Here is a 22,263-nt window from a genome sequence, read left to right as displayed (position 1 = left end):
CATATAGATCAATGGAACAAAATAGAAAGCCTGGAGATAAATCCACACACATATGGACGCCTTATCTTTGACAAAGGAGGCAAGAATATACAATGGAGTAAAGAAAATCTCTTTAACAAGTGGTGCTGGGAAAACTGGTCAACCACCTGTAAAAGAATGAAACTAGATCACTTTCTAACACCATACACAAAAATAAACTCAAAATGGATTGAAGATCTAAATGTAAGACTAGAAACTATAAAACTCCTAGAGGAGTACACAGGCAAAACACTCTCCGACATAAATCACAGCAGGATCCTCTATGATCCACCTCCCAGAATTCTGGAAATAAAAGCAAAAATAAACAAATGGGATCTAATTAAAATAACAAATGGCATCTGCACAACAAAGGAAAATATAAGCAAGGTGAAAAGACAGCCTTCTGAATGGGAGAAAATAACAGCAAATGAAGCAACTGACAAACAACTAATCTCAAAATATACAAACAACTTACACAGCTCAATTCCAGAAAAATAAACGACCCAATCAAAAAAATGGGCCAAATAACTAAATAGACATTTCTCCAAACAAGGCATATGGATGGCTAACAAACACATGAAAAGATGCTCAACATCACTCATTATTAGAGAAATGCAAATCAAGACCACAATGAGGTACCTCTTCACACCAGTCAGAATGGCTGCAATCCAAAAGCTTGCAAGCAATAAATGCTGGAGAGGGTTTGGAGAAAAGGGAACCCTCTTACACTGTTAGTGGGAATGCAAACTAGTATAGCCACTATGGAGAACAGTGTAGAGATTCCTTTAAAAATTGCAAATAGAACTACCTTATGACCCAGCAATGCCACTGCTGGGCATACACACCGAGGAAACTGGAATTGAAAGAGACACATGTACCTCAATGTTCATCGCAGCACTGTTTATAATAGCCAGGACACGGAAACAACCTAGATGTCCATCAGCAGATGAATGGATAAGAAAGCTGTGGTACATATACACAGTGGAGTATTACTCAGCCATTAAAAAGAAAACATTTGAATCAGTTCTAATGAGATGGATGAAACTGGAGCCGATGATACAGAGTGAAGTAAGCCAGAAACAAAAACAGCAATACAGTATACTAACACATATATATGGAATTTAGAAAGATGGTAATGATGACCCTATATGAGAGACAGCAGAAGAGACACAGATGTGTATAACGGACTTTTGGACTCAGAGGGAGAGGAGAGGGTGGGATGATTTGGGAGAATGGCATTGCAACATGTATACTATCATGTAAGAAACGAATCGCCAGTCTATGTTTGATGCAGAATACAGGATGCTTTGGGCTGGTGCACGGGGATGATCCAGAGAGATTTTATGGAGTCGGAGGTTGGAGGGGGGTTCAGGGTTGGGAACTCATGTACACCTGTGGTGGATTCATGTCAATGTATGGCAAAACCAATACAGTATTGTAAAGTAAAATAAAGTAAAAATAAAAATAAAAAAGTCACATTCTGAGGGTATCTTGTTGGGTGCCCACGTTAGCCTTGTTTGATGTAGCCATACCAGGGTCATCTTGGTGTCAGCGGCTACAGTTGTTCTTATAAACTAAATTTCCCTAGGTCTTTAAGAATGTACATGAAGAAAAAATTACTTAACATATGTGTATTCTTTTGACAAATGTGATAAATTGACTTATGGGTAACTAAAAAAAATAATAATAAAATAAAATCATAGCCCACTCACACCCTATAAATAATGTTTTATTTATAGACATTTATACTATACATTTGCTATACTTATTTTTTTTAATGTATATTTTTATAAATGTAGACTATGCCCCACTTTACTGCACACTCACTTCCAGATATTACAGTTTGAAAAGAGGGAGAGGATGCATGTATAATCTCTAAATAAAACATCATTTCCTTTAAGTATCCTTATGATATCTAATTGGCTTCCAAAGTGGCACTAGAAGTAAAGAACCCTCCTGCCAATGCAGGAGATCTAAGAGATGCAAGTTCTGTCCCTGGGTTGAGAAGGTCCGCTGGAGGAAGGCATGGCAACCCACACTAGTATCTTGCCTGGAGAATCCCATGGACTCAAGAGTCTAGTGGGCTATCATCCATAGAGTCACAAAGAGTTGGATGTGACTGAAGTGACTGAGCACGTACACATGCATGATATCTACTACTTGACACACAGTAATGTAGAAAAATGAATGTATTTTGATCATTGGTAATGTTTCAGATATCCCCATTTCTATTTTTTCTTTTTTTTTTAATTTCAGAATAACCTCTTAAAGGATGCAAATTTCCTGACGTTACATATAAATTACAATGGGATATTGTCACTCAATAGTTCAAGTTTACACAATTTAAGGTTCTGCTTAAGCATTTAAAATCTAAGCTGGTTTGTCTCCACAACCTGAAGTAAAAGATATTGTACTTTGAACAGTACCATATGGCCACATTCAATTATGGGACTCTTAACATCCATAAGAATAATCTTCTTGAGTATTTTATGTTTTATAGTTTCTAGATTCATCTCCATTGTATCACTATTTCAAAATGTGTTTATACATTATTCATGAAATTTGACTACTATAAACAGTTTTTGTTGCTTAGTCACTCAGTAGTGTCCAACTCAGTTGTGTCAAACTCTTTGCAGCCCCATGCCCTATAAGATAGACAGATAAGATAACCCACCTTATCTGTCCATGGAATTTTCCAGGCAAGAATACTGGAGTGGGTTGCCATTTCCAAATCCAGGGCAACTTCCCAACCCAGGGATCAAACCTGAGTCTTTTAGGACTCCTGAATTGGCAGGGGGTATGTGCAAAATGTGTTTATTACCCTACTTCTGTGAACATAGAACTTATCTTAAAGAATAAAATCTTTAATAAGCAATATCCAATATGATTTATTTGCTGATGTGGAGCAGAGAAGGCAATGGCACCCCACTTCAGTACTCTTGCATGGAAAATGAGACTTCACTTTCACTTTTCACTTTCATGCCTGGAGAAGGAAGTGGCAACCCACTCCACTGTCCTTGCCTGGACAATCCCAGGGATGGAGGAGCCTGGTGGGCTGCTGTCTATGGGGTCACACAGAGTCGGACACGACTGAAGTGACTTAGCAGTGGTAGCAGCAGCTGATGTAGAGACTTCTACATGCAAATGCCCAGTATTTCTCTAGGGTATAATTCTTGGGGTCATGAACTATATTGAGGCAATGATTATAACCTATTCTTTAGATCAGCCTCACTTAGAGATACCTTGGCACTCTAGTCCCTGCCTTTCACTCAGGAATCAGGGAAGGAAAAGTGCAGTCCCTGAGGTAAATGGTAATCTCTGGTCACTACCTCCTTCCAACCTAGTCTCGGTCTCCACGGCCGACACAGTGTTTTAATTACTCAGAATACTTGGTGCCAAAGCCAGATCCACACTAACAGGCACTTTGGTTTATTTATTCTCCAGTGAAAATTTCTTTGAGCAACCAGTGGTTTCTTGGCAGGACCTACAGTGCTGAATCCTACCATGAAGCTAATAAAAATGGCTCCTACTAGCAGGCCTCAATTCCCCCAACATAATAAAAGATTCTCTGAAGACACTGCATCAGCTGCTGTGAATGGTGTCTGTCTCCAGGCCCTGCCCAGTCAATAGAAACTAAGACCTCTTGCCTTTCCCTCACATGCCAACTCCCTGCTTTTACCTAGAATGTCTTCCTAAGATCACTCTTCTCCCGCTTCCTGTCACTCAGAGCATGGGCACAGCACCGTCTTCACATTGAAGGCTTTGTGTCCCTTTGAAGTTTCCATTTTTATGTACCAATACATGACATCTAATGATACCTTTTTAATGTGCAGCCAGTTGTTTCCCAAATTTGAGTATCTTGAAAAAGACACTTAAATAAGGATGATCTGAAGTTCAGTTTCAGCCTTGGTCTTCATCTGAAATCAATTATTAGTTTGGACTTCAGGATTTGCAAGTTGAATGTCTACACCACTGTCATCCTCTGTCCTTCAGGGATATGACTGTACTGGTTACTGCCATGTATTGATACAATCTCCATAATGGTGCTATAACAAATCAGTCATAAGATATAGATATACTTTTAACATATATGTATTTGCTCTCAAAAATTAGTGAACATTTTAGGTGTGACATGGCTTCCCAGTGGCCCAGTAGTAAAGACTCTGCCAGCCAGTGCAGGAAGCACAACAGACCTGGGTTCAGTCCCTGGGTTGGGAAGATCACCTGAAGAAGGAAATGGCAACTTGCTTCAGTATTATTGCCTGGAAAGTTCCATGGACAGAGGATCCTGGCAGTCTACAGTCCCTGGGGTCACAAAGAGTCAGACACAACTGAGCAAATGAGCACTGAGTTCTGGGCACCGGAGAAAATACCCCCTTGCTGGTTTCATTTTTTTCCACTTTGGCTTTCTTTTTGATATGATACATTAAGGAGATAGACATTCTTATCATATCAGTAATTATAATATTAACTTCTTTTCTGAAATGTGAAATAGACATGACAGCCACAGCTACAACTGACAGTAAATCACCTCAAGAACAAATACAAATAAGATCACAAAGCAAAATGAAATCAATCAATATTTTCCTTCCCTCACTTCTTTCAACCTAACATGTCAGTGATAAAGAATAGAATTTTTTTCTCTTCTTGCCTCAAACTCTTTAATAAAATTATCTGATAGGACTTGCATTGTTCCATAATATTTAACTGGGTATATGCACATGCACACACATAAAATCCCTTAAAGTGTATAAAATTTATCCTTAAGAAATACTTTTGCTTTTTGTTTGGCTTGGACATTTTTATAAAATGATAGCCATGGAAAGAGTCTTGATGAATTTCTTCAATGAGATTTTATTTTTATTTTTTGTTACCAGAATAGGGCAGGAAGAGGAAAGAGAAGAAAGAAAAAATAAGATGCACGATGATTCAGGCTTAAAATGTACAGTCTTTGTAGGGAAGGAAAATAAGCTCTTCATGGAACCACCCTGAAAATGGTGGATGTTCTAGGTTCTACCTCTGATACCCAAGTTTTTTTCAGAATGATCTCTTTGCATTGTTTCACACCAGGGCATTCTACAACAGAAATTGGCTTAAGGTTCCCAGCTACTGGAAGATGACTGAAGAACCAACAAATGCCAATATTTCTATTCCTGATGAGTAGTGTCAGAGAAGGATGCTAACACACCTGAGTATGTAGGGAGGTCACTGTAGTATCAGTGGTGCCTGATAAAGCTAACTCATCATGAGTGATCATCTGAATCAGCTCTGTGGGAACATTTTAGGGACCTAGGTTTCACTGGTGGCTCAGCTAGTTAAGAATCCACCTGCAATGCAGGAGACCCTGGTTTGATTCCTGGGTTGGGAAGATTCTCTGGAGAAGGGCTAGGCTACCTACTCCAGTATTCTTGGGCTTCCCTAATGGCTCAGCTGGTAAAGAATCTTCCTGTAGAGACCTGAGTTGGGAAAATCACCTGGAGTTTATTGGGAAGATCCAATCCCTGGGTTGGGAAGATCACCTGGAGAAGAGAACAGTCACCGACTCCATAACTGACCTGGAGAATTCTATGGATTTTATATTCCATGGGGTCCCTAAGAATTGAACATGACTGAAGCAACATTCACTTTCAGGCTTCTAGGAACACGTGATTATTAGAGTCTCCTCCTCCATTTACGTGGAGAAGGAAATGGCAACCCACTCCAGTATTCTTGCCTAGAGAACTCCATGGACAGAGGAGCCTCGTGGGCTGCTTTCCACGGGGTTGTACAGAGTTGGACAGGACTGAAGCGACTTAGCATGCACTGAAGAGGGAAATGGCAACCCACTCCAATACTCTTGCCTGGAGAATCCCAGGGACATAGGAGCCTTGTGGGCTACCGTCTATGGGTTTGCACAGAGTCAGACACGACTGAAGCGAGGTAGAAGCAGCAGCGGCAGCCTCCATTTAGATCATAGAAATCCATAATGAAAACCGTGCTATCAGATTGGAGTGGACTATGAATTAGATCTGGAGCCTTCATCTGGGACTTCCCTTGTGGCTCAGAGGGTAAAGAATCTTTAATTGGCTTGTTACTAACGAGTTGACAATACATTCTTTTAACCTGGGAATCTGTCACATATGCAAACAAATAAGCTAAGCCAATGCTATGATAGATGCTTAAAGACCAATTCCAAGGACAACTTTTTAAGCAGATAAGGGAACAAGCCACATAAGCATTTCCCTGCACAGATTAGGGCAACCTGCTTAGCAATTATTTCTTTAGCTCTCAGTTCAGTTCAGTTCCGTCGCTCAGTTGTGTCTGAATCTTTGCGACCCCATGAATTGCAGCACACCAGGCCTCCCTGTCCATCACCAACTTCAGGAGTTCACCCAAATTCATGTCCATCGAGTCGGTGATGCCATCCAGCCATCTCATCCTCTGTCGTCCTCTTCTCCTCCTTCCCCCAATCCCTCCCAGCGTCAGAGTCTTTTCCAATGAGTCATCACTTTGCATGAGGTGATCAAATTATTGCAGTTTCAGCTTTAGCATCATTCCTTTCAAAGAACACCCAGGGCTGATCTCCTTTAGAATGAACTGGTTGGATCTCCTTGCAGTCCATGGGACTCTCAAGACCCTTCTCCAACACCACAGTTCAAAAGCATCAATTCTTCAGCCCTCAGCTTTCTTCACAGTCCAACTCTCACATCCATACCTGACCACTGGAAAAACCATAGCCTTGACTAGACGGACCTTTGTTGGCAAAGTAATGTCTCTGCTTTTGAATTTGCTATCTAAGTTGGTCATAACTTTCCTTCCAAGCAGTTAGTGTCTTTTAATTTCATGGCTGCAATCACCATCTGCAATGATTTTGGAGCCCCCCAAAATAAAGTCTGTCACTGTTTCCCCATCTATTTCCCATGAAGTGATGGGACCAGATGCCATGATCTTCGTTTTCTGAATGTTGAGCTTTAAGCCAACTTTTCCACTCTCCTCTTTCACTTTCATCAAGAGGCTTTTTAGTTCTTCACTTTCTGCCATTAATTCAGCCCTTATGCTGTCTTCCCACAAGGTGGCGCGCAAGGTGAATAGTATTTTAAAACCAACTTTCAAATTGTGTCTGACTCTTTGCGACCCCATGGCTTCTACCACGGATAGTATGAAAAGGCAAAAAGGAATTTGCAATTAAGCTTTATTTAGGTATAACTGGTACACAAAAACTACACTTAATTAATACTTACAATTTGATTAATTTGGACATATTATGTGAATCAAGGTAATAAAGACATCCATCACATTCAAGAGAAAAAAAAAGTTTACTCTTTTGAGGAAAAATAAATACAAAGGAATTTGTAGATTGACCTGTCTTCAGGAAATGTTAATTGTTGTGTGGATTTTTAGCTAAGTTGTGCTTTATCCCATGAGTGTGCTTTAGGACTGCACTAAGCAGTCTCACTTTTTTCCCCCCCATACTGTGAAGCATTGAAACGTGCCCCTTGCAGTGGAAGCATGGAGTCTTAACCACTGGAGTGCCAGGGAAGTCCCTAGCTAGCCTCAGTTTAAATACCTGAACTGGATCTCAAGTGAGCCTTCTATGCTGCAATTCCAGCATCCATCTATCCTCTCAATGTTCTAAAGTGGATAAAAGTCTCTTAGGGCAAGTAATGACGAAGGGCTAGAGTTATATTTTCACCTTTACCTTTATCTTTAAAATCCCAATATCTTCTTTTATTTCTTCAGTCTCAACCAATGACTTGACTTTCTACTTAAGAGAATACCTGAAACAATTAAAAAAAGTATTTCTACAAACTCACATCACCCCTTCTTCCCACCCCGAACATCCATACCCACTTAATCAGCCTCCATGTCCATTATAGAATTCTATCTGCTGTAAATTATCAGCTCTACCATCCCAGGTCTTCCCTGGTGGCTTAATGGTAAAGAATCTGCCTGCCTATGCAGGAGACAGGGATTTCATTCCTGGGTTGGGAAGATCCCCTGGGAAAGAAAATGGCTACCCACTCCAGTATTCTTGCCTGGGAAATCCCACGGACAGAAGGAGCCTGACAGACTAAAGTTCATAGGGTCACAAAAGAGTCAGACCTGACTTAGCTGCTAAACAACAGTAACCACTGTTCCAAGCCAACATGTCCACTTGTGTACCAGACAGATCCCATTTCCTCCTTCTACGTAAGAGCAATGATCTTATAATCGCTCCCTTACCCCCTTTGGCTCTCTTCAGAATCATGAAACATGCTGTTGTTTCCTTCATCCTAAAATACCACGTTTTCAACACCAATTTGTTGCCAGAAACTTATTCCATTAATTTCTTCCATTTCATAGCAAAATATGATGGAAAAAGTTTTCATTCTTGACATATTTTGTTCTGTGTTTCCAAGTTGAGAGTCTCACTTCTGTGGACATCTTCTCTTTTTAGCTCTGTTTTATATGCCAGTTGTTGCCTGTTTTGTATATATGGTCTCATCAATGACATGCTGGGTTTTATAACATAATTCTTACAATTTTATAAAATGATCACTGATTCACCAAGTATTTGGGAAATGTCCAAAGATTTAAATTACAAAAACATTAATAAGTACATAAAATTAAATAATATAAAATAATGGTTAACATGATGAACAAAAGTATTAAAATTATGTAAATTATAAAAATATATAAAAATTATGGATCAATACAGAAAATATTTTTGTTATAAATAGAATTGTTTAGTTTGATTGGAAAGTTAGTCATTTCCCTGTACACCACAAGCAAAAGAAAGGCCAATTTTTAAGGGTGTTTCAAGAGGGAGACAAGCATAAAATAGGAGCTTAACTATTTGCTATTTATGCTCCTTGGAGAGAAAGTTTCTGGGAATGACTTGATGAACTGACTCTTGAGCCAGAAAAGATATGGTACAAAGTAGTGCCCGCACTGGTTTAACAACAAAATAGATGACAGAAATCAAGGACAGAGTATAAAATTTGAATAAGAAACATGAAAAAGAAAAACAATCAAAATAGGGTTCAAAAATAAGAAAATAAAGCTACAGAAACAACAGAATCTGGTTCTCGAGCCTCAAAAGAGTATCAAAGCAGATGGCAGAAGTGAGGAATGGTCTTGTGCTCCCACAATTGTGCTCTCCATGAGACATTGGTTAAAATAATACAGATCTGTGCTCCATAGATTCTGCTTATCTTTGTACAGGTCCCACTGGAAGAGAACTATGTTGTCCACACTGGGATGAGAACATTTTCCCTTTCCTATCAATCCAGTTTCATTTATACTGTGGCAGAATTAGCAATTGGCATCTTCTGCACTTTGCCATCTCAAGTCAGAGTTTGTTGCACCATGGCCTTCTCATGGCCTGTTTGACTTCTGCATTCCTCAGAGTGTAAATCAAGAGGTTGAGCAAAGGTGTCCCAATAGTGTAAAACACAGCCACCATCTTATCCACTGGAAATGCAGTTACATGGTGAGTGTATGTGTATATATACGGTACAAGAATAACACAATAATGATAATTTGAGAGGTGCAAGTAGACAGGGCTTTCTTTCTTCCTTCTGCACTATGATTATTCAGAGAACGTAAGATGAAAACATAGGAGATTAGCACCAGTATGAAACTCACCATGCATATAGCCCCACTGTTAAACACTATGAGTAGATTGATGACATAAGTATCAATGCAGGCAAGTTTCAACAATGGTTGTGTATCACAGAAATAGTGATCAATAACATTGTGGCCACAGAAGGGTAATCTCAAAACCAAGAGAATCTGTGCTGAAGAATGAAGGCCCCCACCCAAGCCAGTTTCACCAGTGTGCCACAGACATGCTGGCTCATGATGGCTGTGTACCGCAGGGGCTTGCAAGTGGCCACATAGCAATCAATGGACATGAGGACAAGTACCAAGATCTCTATGCACCCAACGAAGTGAAATGCAAAGATCTGGGTCATGCACTCATTGTAGGAGATTATTTTCTTCTCAGATACAGAATCTGCCATCAGCCTAAGGGCAGTTGTTGTCACAAAACAGGCATCAGCAAAGGATAAGTACAAAAGGAAAAAGCACATTGGGCTCCCAAGTGTCTGGCTATTTCGTATGGTCATCACAATTAAGAAGTTTGCCAACAGAGTTGCAAGGTATAGAAGCAAGAAGATCACAAATACTACTTTGTCCTTTAGTAGAGTCTGTGCTAACCCAAGCAGAATGAACTCGTTCACACTGCTGTTCACCTCCACGGTTATGGTGAATGGAAAACAGGCATAGCTGAGAAGTGCTTCATCTGCAAAGGAAGTGAGGGAAATCATGACTTGGCAATAAAAATGTATTTGGACTTGAAATTATAACTTTTAGAGTTATAACTCCATCAAAACATATAACTCACTATTTCTCAAGATTTTCATGCATTGCAATAAATTATGAAATAATGTTTTTTTATGCTGGTTTTCATGCTTTAACCAGGGAATAAGGGAATAGGGAATAAGATTTGTGTGAGAGAACCCTCAATGACCGTGCTCTTTGCCAAAGTCTGAGAGTTTATGACTTTGTTGTATGATATCGATCAGGTCACTTTAATGTCTTGATGCCTTTTCTTCAAATGATAATTAGAGATTCCAATAGATAAATGTGTATATGATATATATGCTCATATAATGTATATACACATCAACTACTGAATTTTATATATAAAATCCATTTATATATAAAATTTTATATTCTATATAATTTTATAACACTTTTGGGGGTTCTTTCTTGAAGAAACACATTTCTTGATTTGGAAACCAGGTTGCACCCATTATTTCTGATCTGTTCAAAATCATGTTTGGATTAAGCCTTTTTTATTTTTTTTATTTTTTAATAACTTGACCACTCTCATGTTATTCAGCCTTCTGGATGATATTTGATTTAGTGTTTGTACAATGTGAGTCTTAGCAGTCTTGCCAATGACATGGTGCTTAATTCCCTGAAGGCTGCATCAAACTCCTCCTTAATACATTCTTCATCACTGTATTATAGTCTGCCTGATGATAGATGCCTTTCTCTTTTTTTAATTTTTATTTTTATTTTATTTTGCTTTACAATACTGTATTGGTTTTGCCATACATTGACATGAGTCAGCCACGGGTGTATATGAGCTCCCAATCCTGAACCCCCCTCCCACCTCCCACCCCATATCATTTCTCTGGATCATTCCCATTCACCAGCCCCAAGCATCCTGTATCCTGTATCGAACATAGACTGGCGATTCGTTTCTTACATGATAGTATACATGTTTCAATGCCATCCTCCCAAATCATCCCACCCTCTCCCTCTCTCACAGAGTCTAAAAGTCTGTTCTATACATCTGTGTCTCTTTTGCTGTCTCACATACAGGGTCATCATTACCATCTTTCTAAATTCCATATAGATGTGTTAGTATACTGTATTGCTGTTTTTCTTTCTGGCTTACTTCACTCTATATAATCGGCTCCAGTTTCATCCACCTCATTAGAACTGATTCAAATGTATTTTTTTTAATGGCTGAGTAATACTCCATTGTGTATATGTACCACAGCTTTCTTATCCATTCATCTGCTGATGGACATCTAGGTTGTTTCCATGTACTGGCTATTATAAACAGTGCTGTGATGAACATTGGGGTACACATGTTTCTTTCAATTCTGGTTTCCTTGGTGTGTATGCCCAGCAGTGGGATTGCTGGGTCATAAGGCAGTAAGCTCTAAGAAAAAATTGTTTTTCCAACTTTTAGGCTAGTTGCAATTATACTATTACTTTCATTGCCAATTAGGGCACATGATATATTTGAGTAAATCATTTAAACTGACATTTTGAGAAAAAATTACTATATGTTTGAAATAATCCATTACCCATGCTATTAAGAAATGCATCAAATTAATCTTCACACTCTATGGATCCAATATGAAGTGCCATTTCTTATATTTCTAAAACTCATATAATGCCCTGCCCCATATCTGATTCTCCTACTGCTGTTTTCCAGAGGTTTGTACTCTTCTAATTTTTATCTAAGACATAATTTTTAAATGTATTTCAGGATTTAAACATACAAATATCTCCCATTGTTCTATTTTATTCTTTTTATAAGCATCAGTTCAGTTCAGTTCAGTTCAGTCGCTCAGTCGTGTCCAACTCTGCGACCCTAGGAATCGCAGCATGCCAGGCCTCCCTGTCCATCACCAACTCCCAGAGTTCACTCAGACTCACATCCATCGAGTCAGTGGTGCCATCCACCCATCTCATCCTCTGTCAATCCCCTTCTCCTCCTGCCCCCAATCCCTCCCAGCATCACAGTCTTTTCCAATGAGTCAACTCTTCGCATGAGGTGGCCAAAGTATTGGAGTTTCAGCTTTAGCATCATTCCTTCCAAAGAAATCCCAGGGCTGATCTTCAGAATGGACTGGTTAGATCTCCTTGCAGTCCAAAGGACTCTCAAGAGTCTTCTCCAACACCACAGTTCAAAAGCATCAATTCTTCGGCACTCATATATAAATTTTCAATCATCTTGTAATATTTTTATAATTTCTAATTTTCATTTTTGATTACTAAAAGCCTTTCACATTCTTTAAAGAGTATCCATACTGTAATTATTAATTTAGCAACCATAAATTAATGTATCAAAATCTCATAATATAAATTCTATCACATATCTTGACTTAAGTTGTTTACAAATTTTCATCCTAATGAACAACTTTTGAATAAACTCTTCTTATACAACTTTTTGTTATTTTAATAATTTCATCAAAATATGTCCCAGAGATTACTGACATAAATATGCATATTTCATAATTATTAACAACTACTAAATAATCTTCCAATTTGGTTACTTCAGTATACTTTAGAAAAAATAGAATGAATATTTTTGCATAATAAAATCTCCAAAGTTTATGGTAGATTACAGACTGTGAAAAGTACCCTTAAAAATTCATAATTAACCAATTTCACTCACTGGATGAAAATGTTAGTTCCTTACATATTCTGTGAGTGTTTTCAGGATCCTGTGTGTATTTATATAGTTAAATATCTCTTCTTATGCACCAACTGTATTTTTCCATTATTTCTATATTTATAACAATAGGGCATGAATTTCTAATAAAAACCTAACATGGGGCACTCATATTTACTTGATTATCTGAATTAAAATTATATGTATTTTGATTAGAACAGTGCATAATATTGTGTATATATTTACTTATATTTTATCCATTTTGAATTATGTAAATCTTTTGTAAATAAAATGTTAATACCTTTAAGTTATGAGCTTTTTCAACTTTATACACTAAAATCTATCAAATTTACTCTCCTTTCCATTTTATTCTGTTACTTCAATTTGAGAGATTTCACCTTTATTCTTTCTTATAATATTTCTGTGCTTTTTCACTTAAATGTCAAATGACCTTTCAATTTGTTTTAATATGAGTTTTGAGACACTTTTTCTCTTTCCGATTAATTATCAGTCCTTCAATGCATCAATAACAGCATCAACTCAGTCATCAAACATGTACTAAGAAGCTACTCATATCTAGAGTCAGCTGATAGGGAATGGAAAAATGTCCTCTACCTCTTCACAACCAAGTTGGAGAAGTAACATTCCTCTACATAAGATCATTAATTACATAAAATTACACACAATTCTATATGATAATACAAATTAATTTTAATGCCAAAAGTAGAAAGATCCATGGAGAATAAATTGATTGGACTGTTCAAATATGAGAGAAAAATGGAGCTATGGCTTTTGATACATTAAGCTGAGGTTTCCAACAAGAGTCTCTGAAACCCAAGTATCCAGTAAGTTTATACTGGGTGAAAGGTTGTTGTTGAATTACGGCACCAGGATTCTTGGACCCTGGAGGAGAAGAATTCAATCCAGGGCCAGAGACAAGGCTTGATCGCTCAGAGCTTTTGTGTAACAAAGTTTTATTAAAGTATAAAGGAGATAGAGAAAGCTTCTGTCATAGGCATCACAAGGGGGCAGAAAGAGTACCCCCCTGCTAGTCTTTAGCTGGGTGTTATATAGTCACCAGCAGTCTGTTAATGAAAGAAAGGAATGTCTCAAAACTTAGAATGGCACCAGGCCCCTCACCCATAAGATGTATTTTGGGATAATCTTGGCTCCAAATGGTTTATCTTGGGCCATAAAAGGATTAACTTGAATCTTGAAGAAGGGCAGAGCACCATACAAATAGTGTCATTTACATAGATTAGAGGAACAATATCAGAGTATTAACATACTGGTTTATCAAGTAGGTTCTGAGCCCAAAAGGCAGAACCAACTTGAAGACAGAGTTTGGGGTAAATGCATAGTACATTAGCATAGCTTAAGATAAACATTTCCATAAGAAAAAGGCATTGGCTAACTTCAGGTGAAACCAGGTGTCATGGCAACACAGAATTTAAAGAGAAACCTCCTTTTACATTTGTATAGAGAAGGAAAAAAATATTGCTAGTTTGTTTCCTCCTGCCACTTAAGAGAGATAAAAATGTCTGACACTTGCAGGCTATTTCCTCCATTTGGAGACTCCTGGCCTTCCTGCCTGTTACCCTCTCATGGGTTTCCTTGAATAGAATAAATATTTTCATATCAATAAGTCAAATTGTCCACTTACCTGTAATAAATTTACACATCTAAATAAAACTTTAGGTTTCCTTGTAGTCTAGCTAAAATATAGCCAGGACATGGAAACAACCTAGATGTCCATCAGCAGATGAATGGATAAGAAAGCTGTGGTACATATACACAATGGAGTATTACTCAGCCATTAAAAAAAATACATTTGAATCAGTTCTAATGAGGTGGATGAAACTGGAGCTGATTATACAGAGTGAAGTAAGCCAGAAAAAAAACAGCAATACAGTATACTAACACATATATATGGAATTTAGAAAGATGGTAATGATGACCCTGTATGTGAGACAGCAAAAGAGACACAGATGTATAGAACGGACTTTTAGACTCTGAGGAAGAGGGAGAGGGTGGGACGATTTGGGAGGATGGCATTGAAACATGTATACTATCATGTAAGAAATGAAGTGCCAGTCTATGTTCGATACAGGATACAGGATGCTTGGGTCTGGTGCACAGGGATGATCCAGAGAAATGATATGGGGTGGGAGGTGGGAGGGGGATTCAGGATTGGGAGCTTGTATACACCCGTGGTGGATTCATGTCAATGTATGGCAAAACCAATACAGTATTGTAAAGTAAAACAAAGTAAAAATAAAAATTAAAAAAAGAGAAAGAAAGAAAGATTTAGCAATGTTATAATTACTATAATCACAAAATGGCTTCCTTGATTGCTTAGTTGGTAATAATCCACCTGCAATGCAGCAGACCCTGGTTTGATTCCTTCATCAGAAGATCCACTGGAGAAGGGACAGACTACCCACTCCAGTACTTCTGGGCTTCCCTTGTGGCTCAGCTGGTAAAGAATCTGCCTGCAATGTGAGAGACCTGAATTCGATCCCTGGGTTTGGAAGAACCCCTGGAGAAGGGAAAGGCTACTTACTGCAGTATTCTGGCCTGGAAATTTCCATGGATTGTATAGTACATGGGGTCTCAAAGAGCTAAACACGACTCAGCAACTTTCACTCACTCCAAATGACAGTTTCAGTAATCTCTGGTGAGTATTTTAAAGGGGAATAAATTAATGATTGTTCAATTTCAGTGCAATAGGTGTCCAAAAGGAGATGAAGACAAAAGGCAGGGGGCCCTTTGCTGTGTGAAGAGGAGCAGTTTGGAGAGAATGATTAAATATCATTAGAAGAAAAACAGCATGCATTGCTTTAGGAAAAATATATCTTCTCTCCATAAAGACTGCACTCTCATTAAATCAGAAAGCTGCAAAAGAAAATCTGTGGGCAGATAATAGACCACTGAAACCAGTGCATCTAATTTTATTTTGTTTCGCTTTAAGTAAGCAAAGAAAATATTTGGGAACATAAAGACTTAATCTATGCATTAGGTTGGGTCAATACCCCCTCAGAACTTTATGACAGAATTCAGTCTGTATTTCCAAACATCCCTGGATCATCCCACCACTTCACCGACTTGTTGTGAAGAGGCTAAGGACTCTTTTCCATGCCCTATCTGTTGACTCTGCATAATGAATAGTCTCTTAGTACATATCTGATGACTGACTTGTTGGTATCTCTGATGCCACGAAGGATTGGTGATCAATCAGAAAGAGGAAAAGTATCTGAAAACTCATATTTAAGTAAATTAATAGGTCATTCGACACTAATATGAAAAAGCACAGAAATACTATAAGGAAGAATAAAGGTGGTATCTCCCAAATTGAAATAATAGAATGATACTAGTAGTACTAGTGGTAGAGGAGACTGTTTTTGCTTCCTTCATCCTTAGATTTTTACTTTCACCTGTTGAAATTTTAACCAATTAAATGATATTTAGGGCCAAAGTCTGTGATTTTTTTTTTTTCTCCAGGGAGACATGTGTCTATATCTTCTCTGCTCCTATATTACTATGTGGGTTTCCATACACATATGATTGAATAAAGCAATACTGGATTAAATATTTTTATCATCTAATCTTCTCATTCAAACAAGCTTTCCCTTGTACTATTTCATCTGACTTCCATAATTTTTTGCAAGGCAACTGTGGCCATTTGTTTGTCTTTTACTAGTTACAAAGTTTGACCTGTAATACAGAGTATTTTAACTAAGGCAGTTAGGGTATAACTAGACAAGGATGTACCTAGATAGCCTAGCACTCACCCACATTTCATATAAAATATCAAATCCCAGTCATCACATAGATTGCATCTTCAAAAAGAAATTCTGAGCCATCAGAGAAGGATGTCAAATTGATACCTTAAATTTCTGTCCTGACTCCAAAATCAAGTTAATTAAACTGCATATTGAGGCTAATATTAAAGCAGAAAACTAAATTAATCTAAATGGATTATAGAGAAGAAGAGGAAGGAAGCAGACTAATGAAGTTAGAGCAGGAGAGAGGAGAGCAAGTGAGCAGAAACCAGGGAAAAATAGTCAGGGATAGGATACAGAAAGACAGAGTGGGAAGGTGAGCAAAAATATTAGAGAGGGTAGTTTGAGTCAAAATTTCATCACAGTTCAGCTTCTTTCTTCCTGGCTGACCACACAGTCACTTTCCTCTAAACCAAAAGGGGAGTCTGATTATGAGCAAAGGGTTGTCAGGGGGCTTGAAAATTCAACTGTGTAGAAAGCACAGTTCTATTTTATATTCCATCCTAGAAACATCAGCAATGACCTACACTTTCAACAAGAAGATCCCCAAGAGAGAAATTTATACCAAGTTGGCCTCAATCCAGTTCATTGTACCCTCTGTGAGCAGAGATGCATTTAAGAGCAAATGGCAACCCACTCCAGTGTTCTTGCCTGGAGAATCCCAGGGACGGGGAAGCCTGGTGGGCTGCCGTCTATGGGTTCACACATAGTTGGACATGACTGGAGTGACTTAGCAGCAGCAGCAGTACACCTATGTGCCAACTCCAAGGAAAGCCTAGGAACCCTAGATCAACATAACCCTTCATTGGTGTGAACACTCCCCAGGACCTCCATCATCCGTTAAAAGACACACTAACTAAAGATTCTAATAGCTTGGTCTTTAGGAGGCAATTAGAAGAAAATATTTCAGAGAAAATGAAAAAACTTACCTCTTATGAGCAAACAGGTGACTTCCAATAAAATACACTTTAAAAATCTTCAACTTTAATTTACTTAAAAGTTAAATTATATGAAACCTGAATAAAACACACAAACTATACTTCATTAAGATTTATCTTGGGATTTATCACAAGAGGTCATGGGATGTAAGGAGTTTATGGAAAAAGGGAACTCTGCATGTGGCAATAATTCACAAGCTCCTCCTAAGAAGCACTTGTTTAGACAGAACAAGGTCTCTTATTGAAGCTGAGAGGAGTCATGTGAAAAATGGGGCCAATTTCTTAATTTGCTTCTTGGAGAACTTGTGAAGAAAACTATTTCTGCATTCTGAATGAGAAATGCCTCTGAAGTCAGCTATTTTCCCACAATATATCTTTTGGAAAATCATGAGTTTAAGTGCTTTCTTTGTACTGCATAGGATATTTATAGTAACTCCTACAAAAGTCTGTGAATGCTTAACACAGGACTTCAGCTTTAGGAGCTTCCAGGAAAGTATTTCTCCCAAACCAGTCCCAAAGGATATGCAATGAGCTACCTAGCTCAGACAGTCCAAGAGCAAAAGCAAACCTGGGGGACAATTAGTTACACTTCAGCGTATGTGATTTGATGTGAGAAAATTCTTTCCTTCTCCATAAGGTTTCTTTAAGCCCATCTCTTCATGAGGACATTTGAAACCCATGAAAGGCTCAGAGATGAAATATGTACTATAAACTTGAGACCTGGCCTTTCCATTTACCTTTTATGTGAATTTCAGCAAATTTCTTAATCTCTTGAATTTCCTATGTTCCCTTTATAACAGGCAGTTATGGGTCAGTGGTAAAGAATCTGTCTGCCAGTCCTGGAGATGTGAGTTCAATCTCTGCCTCCGGAGATCTCCTGGAGAAGGAAATGGCAACTCACTCCAGTATTCTTTCCTGGGAATTCCATGGACAGAGGAGCCTGGTAGACTCCAAAAAGTCACAAAAGAGTCAGACTTAAGGACTGAACAACAACAATAATCAATATTTATTTAATTTAACATTATTGATGTTCAAACCTCCCATTTCTAATCCTATTCATGTTTTTTAAATCAGTTTATAGAGGGAGACAGGAAAGAAGTAAAAGAGAAAGAAACTTGAATACTTGTCTCATGTATTTTCTTTATCAAGATAGATGCTCTTCCTCTTAAAAGAAACAGAGCTAGATCTTTGCTTTTGAAGGGTTGTGAGGTATAAAAGGGTCTTCGCTGGTAGCTCAGCTAGTAAAGAATCTACCTGCGATTCAGGAGACCCTAATGCAATTCCTGAGTTGGGAAGACCCCCTGGAGAAGGGCTAGGCCAACCACTCCTCTATTCTTGGGCTTCCCTGGTGGTTCATATGGTATATAATCTGCTGATAATGTGGGAGATCTGGGTTCAATCCCTGGGTTGGGAATATCCCCTGGAGGAGGGGCATGGCAACTCACTCCAGTATTCTTGCCTAGGGAATCCTATGAACAGAGGAGCTTGGAGGGCTACAGTCTCTGGGGTTGCAAAGAGTCGGACATGACTGAGGGACTAAGCACAGCACAGCACAAAGTATTAAACACAGGCTAGATTACATCAAAATGTTACTTTCCTACCTGGGAAATCATATTACAACCAGCACTGTGGTCTGAGAATTACCTATAAGGTCTGACATTGCCTGCTAGGTATCTTCAATAAGTATGAAGTGAGAGGCCCAGGGTATGTATAGGTGAAAGCAGACAGCAACTGAGTTGAGAGAATGCCATGAATAGATTGCACCATGCTTTGCACTTTTGCTAAAGGGTCTAATGGCAACCAGAAGTCCAAGCAGCTCAAAGAAACTTTGTAGGGAAAAATCACACTCCAACCCATGACCTTTTTTTTTTTTTTAACAAATAGACTGGAAGAATCCTGAGGAAGATTTTTGATGTGTTCCTTAAAGTCTTGGGGCTTCTCTGGTGACTCAGATGGTAAAGAACCTGCCTGCAACACTAGACAACCAGGTTCCATTCCTGAATCAGGAAGATCCCCTGGAGAAGAGAATGGCTATGCACTCCAGTATTGTTGCCTGGAGAATCCCATTGGACAGAGGGGTTTGATGGTCTACAGTCCATGTGGTCACAAAAAGTCAGAAATGACTGAATGACTCACTTTCACTTTCACTTTAAAGTCTTTAACCACCCATTAATTAAATGGGAATATGAAGACCTACTTCTAAAAAGTTTCTCTAAATACCAAAATATATAGCATAAAAAGAAAGAATCTCTGGCTCAGAGAATATGCAAAAGAAATATGTATATATAAGCCTGGAGAAATATATATATATATTTCGTTAATCTACCCTAAACAAAAGAATTCTGGGTCAGAGAAGTGAAATAAATCACCAAGTTCACACAGCTAGTTAGTAACAGAACTAAGACTAGAATATACTTCTCTCAAAGATGAATCTAAATTGCTTTAATTTTAACACAATATGTATAGTAATGTATAGCAATATAGTAATGTAAAGCAATAATAAATAATTTATATGATATATCAGAAATTTATGCATTCTCTAAGAGTAAATAGGGAAGGGATCCCTGAAATCCAGGATGGGATTTGCTATTTATAAACCTGTGCTGGAGGAACCCCTACAGTGGAAGTTTTGTGATTGTGCTGGTCTCTTCCATTCCTGTGTCCTGATTTTCATCAGTCACTAAAATCAGCATCCTAAATATACACTTCTTTTCATCTGGGATAGCTTAAGTAAACTCCTGTTTCTAATTTGTAAGATATTTTCTTTCTTCCCTCCAGGAATTTTATAAACCATCAAATGAATAGCAAGTGAACTGATCAGTAATGGTTCTCTTTAAAAAAAAAAATAGATTCCAATATGCATAAAATTCAATTATTTTTAAATTTACATATAAGGAAACGGAGTTGCCATATTAGAGTTCATAAGTGATCTGAGAGAAAGCATTCTTTCCCAGGCCCCATGTTAATGGTCTGTTATTGGATGACTTGTCACCCACATTCCTGGCATATTGTTTACCAGCTGAGCCACCAGGGAAGCCCAAGAATACTGGAGTGGGTAGCCTATCCCTTCTTCAGTGGATCTTCCTGACTCAGAAATTGAACCTGGTTCTCCAGGCTTACAGGTGGATTCTTAAACCAGCTGAGCTATCAGGGAAGCATTGGATGACTTACTACCTGTCAAATAATTTGACACAAAGCTTTTGTCTAAGAAAGTATGACAACGTTTACACTTACTTTAAAATTTTCTAAAACTTTAACATTTTATTTTTCATTAGAAACCACCATTATTCTGATCCACATTTTCCTCATGGTACTTTTCACTTCTTTATTTCTGAACGTGTAAATCAAAGGATTGAGCAAGGGAGTTAAGATGGTGTAAAATATGGCTACCATTTTGTCAAAGGAGAAAGCAGATGGAGGTCGTGCATACACAAATATGCATGGGACGAAGAATAAAATCACAACAGCAATGTGACATCCACAGGTGGAGAGGGCTTTCTGCTGCCCTTCAGAGCTACGGGTTCTCAGAGACAGCAGGATGACCCCATAGGAGACTAGCAACAAGGAGAAGATTAGGATACAGATAAACCCACTGTTGGTGACTACCAAAAGCCCAAAGATGTGAGTGTCAGTGCAGGCAAGTTCCAGCAATGGGTACAAGTCACACATGAAGTGATCGATGACATTGGGGCCACAAAAGTGCAGCTGGAAAGTGAAGAGAATTTGTATCATGGAATGAACGAAACCCCCTGTCCAGGCTACCGCCATCAGAAGGACACAGAGTCTGTGGTTCATGATAGAAGAATAGTGCAAGGGCTTGCAGATGGCCACATAGCGGTCATAGGCCATGGCACTGAGGACAATCACCTCCACCCCAGCAAAGAAGTGTTCAGCAAAGATCTGGGTCATGCAGCCTTTGAAGGAAATGGTTTTCCTTTCATGGAGAGAGTCCACAATCATCTTTGGGGCAATGACAGAGGAGAAGCACACATCCAGGAAGGACAGAAAAGCCAGGAAGAAGTACATGGGGGAGCCCCAGAGTGCTGGGCTGCTACTGATGATCACCACAATTAGCAAGTTGCCCCCAACAGTTGCAATGTAAATGAACAAGAATACAACAAATATTGTTTTCTGCACATTTGGACTCTGTGAGAGCCCCAAGAGTACAAACTCAGTTACAAAGCTGTGGTTTTGCATGATTTCCAAGGAAAAGATGAAAGCCACCACAGTGAACATGTAGCATCTACAATGATGAGAAAGAAAAATTTGTTTCAGACCAGTTTGTAGCACTATTATGATCGTTGACAAGTTGGTGCATGTATATGAAAAATTATCTTACGTGCTAATGATCTTCATGTCAGTGAGAACACAAAATTAAAAGTTTGTTGAATGCAGTATGGGATATCAGGAAGAATTGTGGTACATATAAATTATTAAATACTTTAAGATGTCAGAGCTTTGATATAGGGGAAGGGAAAGGATCCAGTTGTGGTGGAGATAAGAAACCTTTTTTATCTCAACTGCCAACTCTGATCCCATAGTAGTATTTTCCTGGCATCAACTGTTAGAAAGATTCTGAAGC

The 22,263-nt window shown here is 38.4% G+C and overlaps 1 protein-coding gene and 1 pseudogene across 1 annotated transcript; both read right to left on the bottom strand.

The window, feature by feature from the left end:
- Positions 1 to 9,328: 9,328 nt before the first annotated feature.
- On the bottom strand, positions 9,329 to 10,307 carry LOC138076234 (olfactory receptor 4C11-like; annotated as a pseudogene).
- A 10,635-nt stretch (positions 10,308 to 20,942) lies between these two features.
- LOC138075303 (olfactory receptor 4C15-like) lies at positions 20,943 to 21,881 on the bottom strand. Its single transcript, XM_068966982.1, has one exon. The coding sequence runs from the start codon at positions 21,876 to 21,878 to the stop codon at positions 20,943 to 20,945; it is 936 nt and encodes a 311-aa protein (XP_068823083.1). The 5' UTR covers positions 21,879 to 21,881.
- Positions 21,882 to 22,263: the final 382 nt, after the last annotated feature.

The sequence above is a fragment of the Capricornis sumatraensis genome, chromosome 3, assembly GCF_032405125.1.
Source record: "Capricornis sumatraensis isolate serow.1 chromosome 3, serow.2, whole genome shotgun sequence".
NCBI classification, from domain to species: domain Eukaryota; kingdom Metazoa; phylum Chordata; class Mammalia; order Artiodactyla; family Bovidae; genus Capricornis; species Capricornis sumatraensis.
The sequence above is the reverse complement of the archived record's forward strand: the minus strand, read 5'-3'. Positions and strand labels throughout refer to the sequence as shown.

Bases quoted from the DNA above. Each gene is read 5' to 3' on its own strand.
- LOC138075303 (XM_068966982.1), bottom strand. From the start codon at position 21,878: ATGCAAAACCACAGCTTTGTAACTGAGTTTGTACTCTTGGGGCTCTCA.